We start from the raw sequence: 12,852 nt of genomic DNA, 5'->3' as shown, positions 1-12,852 counted from the left end.
AGGTGCCCCTCATTGCTGGCTTTCTAATGTACATTTTTTGTATAACATGTATTTTTAGTTCTCTTGCATTTATACCTGGAACAGAATTTCTGAGTCTTAACAGGTACCTTATGATTATAATTCTGAGAAACTACTAGGCTGTTTTCCAAAGTAGTTGCATCATTTTGTATTCCCACCAGCAATGTATGAGGGTTTCAATTTGTCCTCAGCCTCTCCAACTCTTATGATTATCTGGGTTTTTGATTATAGCCATTTTAGTGAATGTAAAAGTGGTATCTCGTTGTGTATTTTATTTGCATTTCCTTGATGTCTAATGATGTTGATCATGTTTTCATGTGCTTATTGAACATTTGTACATCTTATTTGGAGAAATATCTATTCAGATCCTTTGCCCATTTAAAAAACTGGATTATTTGGGGCCCTGGGTGGCGCAGTCGGTTAAGCGTCCGACTTCAGCCAGGTCACGATCTCGCGGTCCGTGAGTTCGAGCCCCGCGTCGGGCTCTGGGCTGATGATGGCCCAGAGCCTGGAGCCTGCTTCCGATTCTGTGTCTCCCTCTCTCTTTGCCCCTCCCCCGTTCATGCTCTGTCTCTCTCTGTCCCAAAAATAAATTTAAAAAAGTTGAAAAAAAAAAACAACAAAAAAAAACTGGATTATTTGGGCTTATTTGTTGTTTATTATCGATTTGTAAGAGTTCTTTATATATTATCCATACAAGTCTCTTATTAGACATAAGACTTGCAAATACTTTTTTCCACTGGTGAGTTGTCTTTTTGCTTTTTCCGTGTTGCCCTTTGAAACATAAAAGTTTCCATTTTGATGAGGTTCAAAGTATCTGTTTTTTTTTTCATCACTTGAGCTTTTGGTATCACATCTAAGAAGGCTTTATTTAACCCAACCCAAGGTCATGGAAATTTACTCCTATATTTTCTTCTGAGAGTTTTATTGTTTTACCCCTTACCTTTAGGTCTGTAGTCTATTTGGAGTTAGTTTTTCTGTGTGGTGTAGGGCACAGGTCTGGCCTCATTGTTTTGCATATAGATATCCAGTTATCCCAGCACCATTTGTTTAAAACTATTCTATTCCCATTGAATTGTCTTGGCACCCTTGTCAAAAGTAATTGACCATAAATATATGGGCATATTTCTGAGAGTTCAATTCTGTTCCATTGATTCATATGTTATCCTTATGTCAGCACCATGACTACAAATTTGAATGCTGTCATCAACCCACATACAGATTGATAGGCAGAGTAAGCATAACCTCTGTGCAATTCATTGGCTGACCATGAGGCTCAGCTACTCTAAACATGTTATATAAGTGGAATCATACAGTATTTGTCCTTCTGTAATTGGGTTATTTCACTTAACATAATGTCTTTAAGGTTCCTTCACATGGCAACATGTATTAGAATTTTCTTCCTTTTTAAGGCTGAATAATATTCGCTGTGTGTAAAACATTGAGTGCTTATCCATTCATCCATCAGTGGTCACTTGGGTTGCTCCTGCATTTTGCTTATTGTGAACAGTGTTTCTGTAAACATGGGTGTACAAATATCTGTTTGTGTTCCTGCTTTTAAGTCTTTTGAATATATGTCCAGAAGTATAATTTCTAAACCATATGGTAAATCTATTTTTTATTTTTTGAGAAACTGTCATATTTTTTCTATAGGGATTTGTCATTTTGCATGCCCACCAGCAGCGCACCAGGGTTCAGTCTTCTCTACATCCTCACCAACACTTGTTCCCTTTTCTTTTTTTTTTTTTAATAATAGCCACCCTAATGAGCGTGAAGTATATTTCATTGTGCTTTTGATTTTCGTTTCCCTCTTGATTAATGATTTGTGCATCTTTCCTTGCGCTTATTGGCCATTTGTGTTACTTCTTTGGAGAAGTGTCTGGTTTATTTGCCCCTTTAATAAGAGGCAAATTGTTTTGTTGTTCATTGTTTGATTCTTCATTGTTGAGTTGAGGAGTTCTCTATATATTCTGGATTCAGCCATTATTTCTTTTTTTAATTTTTATTTTTTAAATATTTTTTAAAATCTTTAGTTTTGAGAGAAACAGAGACAGAGTGAGAGCAGGGGAGGAGTAGAGAGAGAGGGAGAAGCAGGCTTCAGGCTCTGAGCTGGCAGCACAGAGCCCGATGTGGGGCTCAAACTCACGGACTGTGAGATCATGACCTGAGATGAAATCGGATGCTTAACCGACAGCCACCCAGGCACCCCAAGCCATTATTTCTTAAGATACTTTTTTCTTTTCCTTCTCTCCTTTTGGGCCTTAAATTACATGGATTTTAGATCTCTTGATATTATTTTACAGGTCACTGAGGCTCTATTTACTTTTTCAGCTTTTTTTTCACTCTGTAATTCCTTTTGGATACTTTCTCTTATTATGTCTTCAAGGTCATTGATCTTTTCTTCTGAAGTCTTTAATGTGTTGTCAATCTTATTTTCATTTAAAATTTTATGTTTTCATCTCTATAAGTTCCATTTTCTTTTTAAAAATATCTTCCATTTCTTTCCCCCTTATGTTAATATTTTTCTCTGCATTCTTGAGCATATTTGTAACAGCTATTTTAAAGTCCTTGTCTGCCAATATCATCTTTGTCATTTCTATGCCTGTTTCTATTGGCTGATTTTTCTCCTTGTGATGAGTCATATTTGCCAGCTTCTTTGCATACCTAGTAATTTTCTTTAATTAGAACTCTGAACATTATTATTACATTGTTGAGTGTCTGGATTTTTTTCTTCTAAAGAATATTTGGGGTTTGTTGTATCTTACAGTTTAGTTACTTGTGTATCAGCACAGTCAATTTCAAGCTTGTTTCAAAACTTAATTGGAGCAGATTTAAGGTGGGATTTACTCTAAGGCTAGTTTAATCCTATTTCTAAGGTGTGACCCTTTCTAGAGGCTCAGTTAAGTGCTCTGGACATTCAATGAGGTGTTTCCACTCTTGCTGGTAAGAACTTAAATGTCTCCTATCCTTGTATAAGCTCCAGTAATTCCTCAGTTTACAATTGGGCAATAGTTCTTTGCCCAACCTTATGGATTTCTGCTCTCAACATGCGTACCTTAGTATTCAGCAACAGACTTAATCTATGCATATTTCTGGAGCTCTTTCACTACACAGCTCCCTCTGCTCTGATACATTGCCACACAAATTCCAGTTGCCTCACACTTCCTGTTTTGATCTCTGTCTTAATGAGACCACCACCCTCTGCTGGGGCTTCCTCATCTCTGTGCCTTGTTCCAGAAAATGCCTGTAGGCAGAAAGTTGGAGCTTTGTATTAAGACTCATTATGTTTATTTTCTTTTCTCTTGAGGATCCTAGCCCTGCATTGCCTGTTGTTCAGTGTCTGAAAACACAGATTTCATGTATTTTGTCCAATTTTCTAATTGTTTATAATTGCATCGTAGTCTGTAATTGCAGGATACTCTGTTGTAAGGTCATGGATGTTTTCAATTTCTAAACATGCTTTTGTTTTCTAATTGTGTTTTTATATGCAAGCCTCCTATTTTATAGATACTTAAATATCCTCACAAATCATTCTGGGAATGTTAATTAGAATACTGTCCAGATCCTTCCTGTTTCTTGAATTGATGGTGTTTCCTTGAGGGAAATTTGCCCTGTCGTCTCAACTTGGATATCATTTTCAGGTTGTCCATCTTTTACAAATAGCTAATGAGTTGTAATTTACTGAAAATATTTATAATAAAAGTCTACGTTAATCTGAATTGGTACTCTGTGGGGTTTCTTAGCAGCTCTGTAGGTGGGTGGCTGGGCTTCCCAGCCCACACCACAGCCATTCATTCACTGGGTGATGCTGTTTCCTACAATAGTGGGATCACAAGGATGTTCCCCCACATGATCTCTTCTCATGTTTACATAATTTTCACCACTATTATAATTATTATTCCAATTTCACAGTTGAGGAAACTGAAGTCCAGAGATGTTCAGTTACTTGCCAAGGTCACAGAACTGGTGAGTGAAGCAACCAGAATCAGAACCCAGAAGGTCTGTCCAACCTATACACTGTGCTGTCTCCCACTTGCTTGACAGCTTCCAGAAATTTCATATTATCTGGCCTATTGGTGGAACTGTTTCATGTTTTTTATTTTAGGTACATTTTCTAGTTTTAAATTTTCTTTGTTATATCATATGGCTTTTTAGAGTATTTTGAGAGTACTTATATCTTTTTATCTTGAAACTATAGCCATCAACATTTCCCCCATATTATACACTATTTATGTTAAATTCATCTTAAGTTAAAGTTCTCACTGGAACTACTGAGACAGAAGAACAGACATTTTTGAGGGACTTCATATATACTTGGTAAAAGTAAAATAAAATTTTGATAAATTTTACTGAGACATTCCCATCAAGCAGTGCCTAAGAATGCCAGCTGCTCCAGGAAGTGCAGTTTTTAATTGGTGTCTTTGAAAGACCTGAAGTTTGTAAGATGTCTAACAGTAGAATTTGAGGCCCAGTGACATATGGGCAGAGGAGGTATTTTTGGGAGCAGTCCCTCCCCTGTACCTCTCAAATCCCTTACAGACCCCCTTTCTCATCAGGCGGCCCCTCCTGCACATGCTGGGGGCAGGGCCTGGGCTGGGGGCACCTCTGCCAGGACCCTGCTGATCTATGTTCTCGCCTGACACTCAGCAGCTGTCGTGGAGGCGTGGGCTGCAGGCGCTGTTCCCCATGGGCCGTGTGCAGGCTGCAGGCCGGGGATCCTTTCCCGCCTAATCCGAGGGGCACTGGCGGTGGGGAGGGAGACAGCTGGGTGTAACTGATCTGCAAAGGAATGGAGTGGTACAGGCCTCCCAGTGCTGGGCTGGGCCGTCTGCAGCCTGCCCGCTCCAGCTGCCTTGCTTTAACCCTTCCCTCTCTTACTTCTCTCTCCCCTTCATCCTGGGAATTTATGTCATCCAGCTCAGCTGAGTCCTCAGAACGTCCCTGGCTGTGTCTGCACACCTTGCAGAGGACCCAGGCTTGTGACAGCAATGTTGGGGAGGCTAGGGCAGGAGAAAGAGCCTCCAGTCTTAGAAGGAGACAGAACTCTTGGAAGGCCCAGTAGGTGAGTCAGGCGGTGCAGGCTCTGAGATCAGAGCAAGGAGGCCCTAAGTGGGTTGGAAGTCAGAGGAAACTCCCTGGAGGATGCGACGGAAGGAGTACAGGGTTTGGAGTCTAGTGTTGGCTCTGCCATTGCTCACTTTGCAGGGAGACCTTGGGGAAGTCACTGCCTCTCTCTAAGGTCAGGTCCTGCCCCTGGAGATGTGGAGTTTGAAGAAGATGACGGTTAAGGTTCTGTCCGCAGTGGTAACAATAGCTTCATTCACTAAATGCCTACTGTAGGCCAGGGGCTTTATCTGTCAACATGCTCACGGTCACTTTGCCAGATTCTCCTTTCCATTTTAGTGATGAGGAAACTGAGTTTGGAGAGGATAAATCACGTAGCTGTGCAGAGACAGAGCTGGACCCCATCATCTAGGCTCTTCCCTCAGAGCACTCTGCTCCCTCAGCTCCAACCATCCGTAAGCGATGATTTTAGCTCAGGTAGAAAGGCAGAATGTACAGCTGGCTGGGCAGCAGAGGCAAAGGCTTAGTCGGGAGCCCCAGAGCATCTGCAAGAAGGGTGGGCTGGGCTGGGTTGGGCAGTTTGCTCCAGCTTTTCTCCTACTCTGTGCATGGCTGGAGCTGGATCTCCCGGCTCATCTGGGCAGCTTCACACAGGGTGGCAGACTCCGCAGTTGTCCGGCCTGTTCCCATCCATGATCTCACTTGATACTCATGCCAACCCGAGCATGTAGAACCTGTTGCCCCTCCTCACAATGGGGGACTGAGCCTTGACATTTGCCAAAATCCTATAACTGGTAACTGGCCAAAGAGAGAGAAGAGACTAGAATATTCTTTCCACTGTGCTCTCTGGCTTCCCGGAGGAAGGGGTGTCGACACCCAGCAGTCCTTTTTGTGCTTTTCCCGGTGAGAAGAAAAGTCTGATTGTGGACTCTGGAGTGATATAAGCATGGGCTCAAGTCCCGAGTCCCCCACTCTCCAGCTGTGCAGTTGCTAAACCTCTCTGAGCCATGGCTTCCTCATCTGTTGTGAATGAAATGTGGGTGAATAATGATGGAATGCTGCAGCTGGGCCTGCATCCATCTTCCCTGAGCAGAGCATAGGGTCGCACTGGCACATAACATCCCAGAAAAGGAGAACCTAGGGCCGTGGGGGACTAGTGGCCAAAGAGAAGGAACCCAGGGCTGGGGTTTTGCAGCTCAAAGCTGGTCAGAAGGATGGGCAGGAACTGCCCAGGGAGAGGGAGGCAAAGGGCCCAGGCAAAGGCGCAGAGGCAGAAATGGATGTGATGTGGGATGAACAGGGACACAGTTTGGCTTTAGCCTGGGGGGGAGGACAGTGGCCCAGAGGAAGGTAGGTCTTCATGCCAAGTGTGGCAGCGGTGGGGGGCGGGGGGGTTGGGTTGGTGGTGTGCTGAGTAGCAAGCTTAGAGAATGGCTCAGCTCCGGAGAACGAGTTGTCCAAGCATGCAGGGGCTGGACCAGTTACCCACCATGTTGCCTACCTATCTCCTCCCCTTCCTCCCAACCCTGGGCAACCAGGACCTCTGGGCAAAGGGCCGGCTGGGTGTGCAGTTCCAGCTTGAGAGAGACAGCTGTGCAGGCCTCCTGCCTGCTGCAAGGGATTAACTGGCACTGCCACAGTATGTTGGGGGGCACCTGGCTCCCCAGATCTGCCCACCCCTACATTCTTTAACTTCTTGCTGCCCGGGCTCCTCCCTTTCATGCTTAAACACACGTTCATACTCAGCTTTCAGTGCTCTGTGTTAGACGCTGGGGGCCCAGAATGAATAAAGATCAGGGCAGGGTCCACCCAGCCAGAGGTGCCTTTATCTGTCACTGTTCCTCCTCATGCCAGCCCAGGGCCCTCTGAGACCCTGAGCTCTTCCCCAGCAAAACCCTTCCCTCTCCATTGGCTCCTTCCAGAATACTTGGTCAAATCACTGCCTTCCTCAAACCACCAAACAAATAAACCTTCCCTTGACCTCATGCCCTATCTCTCTCTCTCCTACTCAACCACACTCCTCAGAGTTGACCCACTATCTACCTCCTCACTGAGAAGACATATCACAGACCCAGCCCCTCTTCTTCCTGGGCACACAGTCGGACTACATCTCCCAGCCTCCTTTGCAGTTAGTTGTGGCCACATACACAGGTTCTGGGCAGCGGGATGTGAGTGGAAGAGAGCAAGCCACTTGCGATCCCGCTCCCCCAACCTGCAGTGCATGCTTCCTGCTCCTGGCACACCTCCCAGGGGCTGGCTTGATGCAGAGGAGCATGGCGCCTTTGCAAGGCTTGTGTTGAAGATGGTAGTCCCTCAAGATAGAGGAGCCAGGGTCCTGAATCGTTTTGGAGGCAAGGTTCCAGCTACTCAGAAACACCTGTTTTTGTTTTTGTTTTTTATAGGAGGGAGAAATAAACTTGTATCATGTTTGAGCCACAGAAATGATCTGACTTGCTGTGCATTAAAAAAAAAAAAGAGGAACTGGGGCACCTGGGTGGCTCAGCGGTTAAGCACCGATTTCGGCTCAGGTCATGATCTCGCCATTGGTGGGTTCGAGCCCTGCCTCGGGCTCTATGCTGACAGCTTAGAGCCTGGAGCCTGCTTCGGATTCTGTGTCTCCCTCTCTCTGCCCCTCCCTCAATCATGTGCAAGCGGTCTCTCTCTCTCTCTCAAAAATAAACATTAAAAAAATTTTTTTTTTTAATGAGGAATTTAGTCCCCCTTCTCCTCCATCTCCCCATGTGGGACAACCCTGGGCTGCAGGGAAGGGGTGGGGGGACCTAAGAGCTCTGAAAAGAGGGTTGGAAGTGGGAAAAGCGCACCTTCACGGAGACAGATTTCCTGGGTCAGGATGTGGCCAATGAATTTATACAAGTAGCATCTGACCTTCAAGTTGAAGTTGTTCCTGTTTGGCTCAGGCTGTGATTGCCATCTACCTACCCCAAATCACCAGGAGCTTGTGTGAGGTTCCAAAGCCTGTGTGGTCAGAGCCCCCTGGGGGGGAGGGGGCGGGAGGGGGATGTAAAGGGCAGGGCCACACTAGGGTGAATGTGCCCTGGGGCCCTAGGCTTGAGGGAGGAGGCTGAAGCTGGGCGAGTGCTGCCCCCGCCTCTGGGGGTGGTGAGGAAAGGGTTAAGGGGTCTGGGAGCAGGATTGGCTCTCCTCTCTGTGAGGCGGTAAAATCAGCATGTCGCCTCCAATTTGCTCTGGCCTGACCTTGAACGTGAATCATTCCATCACAATGTCCTTATTGATTTCCACAGGAAGAAGATTAAGCCCAGAAAATCGGGGCGGGAACTTGAGCCCGAGGCAGGGAAAATGGGATGGTTCTGGGGCTCAAAACCCCTCGTGTTTGCAAAGACGTCACAGGGGGCCCGTAGGCTGGGCAGCCGCCCAGCTCAGCTACCAGCTCTCTGAGGGGCTGGGCCCTGGATTCCTGTTTCCTTACCTGTCTGCTGTGTGGCCTCTGGGCTCCCCTGAAGCTTTAAGTCATGCAAAGAGATTGGGGATAGGGGAGAAGCCATACATACCCCTTGAGCCTTGAATCTATTCTAATCACTTCGTCCTCCCTTACACAGTGACAGTCTTTGGGACCCTCAGGACCAAACAGGATGTTCTGGGACCAATGTTGCCATTGAACCAGCTGGCCCAAGCAGCGAGGAAGGGCCCTCCTCAGTCCTGAAGACCCTTCAAGGGAATGAGACTGATGTAGGTGTGTGTGTAGGTGTGTGTGTCCCTGCACAGGTGCATAAAGGAGGTGGATCATCCTGTGGGACTTGACCCACAATTTCCTTTCTTCATTTGCCATATCCTAGAGAGCCCACCATGCCAGTATATGAAACAGTTCTATTATGATTTTCAATGGCGTGGCTGTAGCAGGTGATCTAATCATTCACATTGATAGGCATGTAAAGTTGTTACTTTTTTTTTTTTTAACTTAAGACAATGCTGTAATAAATAATTGGGCACCTGCCTTGTATGAATTGCCTTTTTAGATGCTGTATTAGTTTTCTATGGCTGCTGTAACAAATTACCACAAATTTAATGGCTTAAAATAACACAAATTTATTCTCTTAGAGTTCCAGAGGTCAGAAGTCCGAAATCAGTTTCACTGGGTTAAAATCAAGGTGTGGGCAGGCCTGTGTTCCTTCTGGAGCTCCGGGGGAGAATCCATTCCTTGCCTCTTCCAGCTTCTAGGGGCTGCCCACATTCTTTGGCCAGCGGCCCCTTCCTCCAACCTTAAAATGCATCATTTCAACCTCAACATCTGTCATCTCATCTCCTCTCTCTGACCCCTCCTGCCTCTCTCTTCCAAGGACTCTTGGGATGACATTGGGCCCACCTGGATAATCCAGGATGGCCTCCCCACCTCAAACATCTTACCGTAATCACATCTGCAGAGTCCCTTTTACTATGTAAAGTCATATATTCAGAGCTTTCTGGTATGAATATGTGGACATATTTGGAAGACCATCATTCAGCCTACCACAGCTGCCTACAAATATGATGGCTTCATCAAAGGGTGTATGTATTTTTTATATAAATCACCATCTCCAAATCATTTCAGTGAACACTGATACCAGTGCTGCTGGTGGCTTTTTGAGGGCAATCCGGCAACACTGATCAAGGTTTAAATTCCTCACCATGTCCTGTCCTTTCTAAAGCACAGGGCATGGGATCATGCTGGCTGATAACGTGTGCTTCTTGTGAATCTTACACTAAAATGTCTGAATCTAAAAGAGTTGGTTTCCCAGGAGGCAGCTGGGGGATCAGGACTGGGATATTTGGCCAAAGGGCTGGAGTAGGAGGCTGGCTTCCAGGAGGAGCAGGCAGGAGGGATGCCTGGGTGGAAGTGAAGGTGAGGTAAAGAGGCAGAAACATGTGATTCCAGTGGTGGGTGTGACCATCAGGAGTGAGGCCCCCAGGAGTACACAGTGGGGGCAGGGCAGGTGCTGAGGGGGGCACAGTGCTGGGCACAGGTGGGGCAGGACAAGGTGGGGTGACCTTCAGGGCCATAAAATAGAGTCTTTTCTTCACAGCTGAAATTCCTTCAGATTCAAAGCAAACCTGACACCCTCAGAGATGCTCAGAGGCCTGATATCTTTCCGTGGTTTATTGGATCTAGAACCAGAATACAGATACAAGAACAAAGAGGCTGCAGGAACAGCTGGGGACCATCTTGGCACAGGCCTCTATCCCCAAACCTAGGGACACTAGGGCAGCCACATATCCCCAGACATACCAGAGCACTGCTGGGGCCTGGACATCCTGGCCTGGACCCAGCAGCACACAGTGGCATGGGGACGTGGCCTACAGAGTGGGGTGTGAAGGGGACCCTAGACCTGGCTTTAAGAAGGACACTCTGGTTCAGAGACAAGGTTCTGGGAGATCAGCTGTATGTAGGGCTTGCATTTTCCACTGATAGACGCTCTCCTGCTAAACAGTCCCATGATGCAGAGAGCTAGGAATTGGCTGAGCCACAAAACTCACAGTCAGGCCCCTCCAGAGACCAACTCTACTATGTCCTTGGAGAGAAGGCACATTGCAAAGCCAGGCACTGCCCTTGCAGGCTGAAGGTACCATTAAATAACCAAGGCTCCTGCCCTCACCTCGCAAGAGCCAGCTCACCTCCAGGAAGGCTGGCTGTGGGGGATACGTATAGAGCAGGCATGGGTCTGTTCTTTTAATTCCTTTCCTGAACCGCAGTGTCAACAACAGAATACGAGGGCATCCCTCTTGGGGCTATAGGGGACTTGAGGGTCACCAAGCCCCCTCCCCAGTCTCTGGGCCTGGCCTTACAACACTGCTGAGAGGACCCCGGCCTGGGAACCCCCCCTCTATGCTTCTGGGAAGTCCTCCTGGGCAGCTACTCACAGGCCTGTGTGTTGCAGTTAAAGCCTCCCTTCCTTTTACTGTGTCTGTGGTTCTTCCCTGATAGAAAGGGCCAAAAGAGAGAATGGGCCACCACATCCTGGCCCTGCACATGGTCCTGGGTCTAGCTCTGGTCCTTCCTTCTCAGGAAAGCGTTCCCCCTCTCCACTTGTAGACAGAGTCATGGATTCCCACATCCATGCAGGGGCTGGTGCCCCCAATCTAGGGCCCATTCCAAACTTCAGCCAAGGACAGAGCTGAGTTCCCTGACCCCTCGGGTGTGGCACTTTCCCTGTATGCAGGAGAGGGAGGCCAGAGAAAGAGCCAGTATGGGTGTAGTCACGTTCTGTGCCTCTGCCTGGCATTCCATGCTCAGCACATACCAGCTCTCTACTCCCCAGGAGCTTCCCCCTGCACACTGGGCCAGCCAGCCCCCCAGGTCTCAGGACCACTGGCAGGCGCAGTCGGTGGGCTCCTGCACTGTGTAGGGCACCCAGGTGGCATTGGTGGCACAGAAGAGCTGCACGGAGCGGCGCTGCAGGCCCACCTCCCGGCAGCACTTGCAGAAGCGGGCGTAGGTGTTGATGTTGTAGTTGTAGATGCTGGCGGATGGGCATCTCCCGTCGCAGGACACGAGGTTCACCTGTAGACATGCAGGCCAGTGAGGCCCACTGTGTAGCCCCGCCCCCCCCAACCCCCTCCCACTGCCACTCGGGCGGGCGACACTCACAGGGGTGTTGCTCCTGCATTCATTCTTTCGGATGGTCATACGGATGGTCACCTTCTTGCAGGAGCGCCCATCCTCTTTACCTGGGGGGACAGGCTGGGTGAGGCAGCTATGGCTGAGAAGTGTTGGCAGGGGGGCAGCAGGATGGGCCAGACTGGGGCAGTTAGTGTCATGCTAGAGGGTCTCTCTACTGGTGTTAGTGCCCATGCATTAGAGCCCCTCGCCAGCAAAGAGAAAGCCTTCTAACTCAGTGCCCTGGAAAGATGTGGAGATGGCTAGGGCAAGGGAGAAAAGGAACGATGTCCGGATGGCCTCAGGGGCTCTTGGCCAGGGAGGAGGAGGATCTGGAGACGAGGTGGGCTGCTTCCCCACCCCACCCCCAAAGCCTATCTCTAATCCTTGCCCGTGACCCTGGCCATGCCCCCCACCCCCGACTCCCCTTGTGCCTCTGGCTCAGCTTCAGCATTCTGACTCTGAGAGGGCTTCTGGGTAAAGAATCTGCAGTTTCCTGGATGTCTGGAAACTCCAGTCCCGAGCAGATGCTTGCACGCCTCAGGCTCACTGGGTTTCCTTTATCCGTCAGACAGGGCCAGGGATTTGCCCACTTCACACAGTTGTCACAGAGGTGGAAAGTGATAAGCAGGTTCCTCTGCCTGGACCACGCCTCCCACAGACAAGCGAGCTCAGGGCCATTCCTGCCCTCACTGGCTCAAATAGCTCATCTTTGGGCCCTTCTTTCACCACTCCTGAAACTATAACGCCCACCCTCCCTCCACCCTGTGCTCCCTCCCTGCCCCCTCCCTTGCCTTATTTCTATCTGGGGCACTGTCACCATCATGTCCCCAGTATGCTGGGGAAACGGAAGCTTTGGGCCTTCCTGTGAACGGCCCCTTCCACAACTTGTGGGTTCTTTTCTCATTCTCAATGAATACTCACTTTCACACCCTGATACAGGACTTGTAAGTTTGTGTTCTTTCTCTTATGAGGCCCCCCAAGTTGCATAAGTTTCAATCCCCATAAAACTGGATGCATCCATCATATATATTTGACTTATTATGCGGGGCTCTCCCACTACAACATCAGCTCCATAAAGCTTTATTTATGCTGTGTCTGCAGTGCCTAAAACAGGGCCTGGCATATTGATGCTCAATAAATATTTGTCTGATGCATGG

At 47.8% G+C, this 12,852-nt stretch overlaps 1 protein-coding gene across 1 annotated transcript in view; it reads right to left on the bottom strand.

Annotated features, from left to right (window-relative positions):
- Positions 1–11,186: 11,186 nt before the first annotated feature.
- OTOG (otogelin) overlaps positions 11,187–12,852 on the bottom strand; it is a 90,378-nt gene continuing 88,712 nt past the window's right edge. The window contains exons 55-56 of the mRNA XM_032595077.1: positions 11,684–11,763; positions 11,187–11,596 (exon numbers count right to left, since the gene is read on the bottom strand). Of these exons, the coding sequence (XP_032450968.1) occupies positions 11,396–11,596; positions 11,684–11,763 (281 nt within the window). The 3' untranslated portion in view covers positions 11,187–11,395. The remainder of the gene's footprint in view (positions 11,597–11,683; positions 11,764–12,852) is intronic.

The sequence above is a fragment of the Lynx canadensis genome, chromosome D1, assembly GCF_007474595.2.
Source record: "Lynx canadensis isolate LIC74 chromosome D1, mLynCan4.pri.v2, whole genome shotgun sequence".
Lineage (NCBI taxonomy): Eukaryota > Metazoa > Chordata > Mammalia > Carnivora > Felidae > Lynx > Lynx canadensis.
This window is presented reverse-complemented; position numbering and strand designations above follow the sequence as displayed.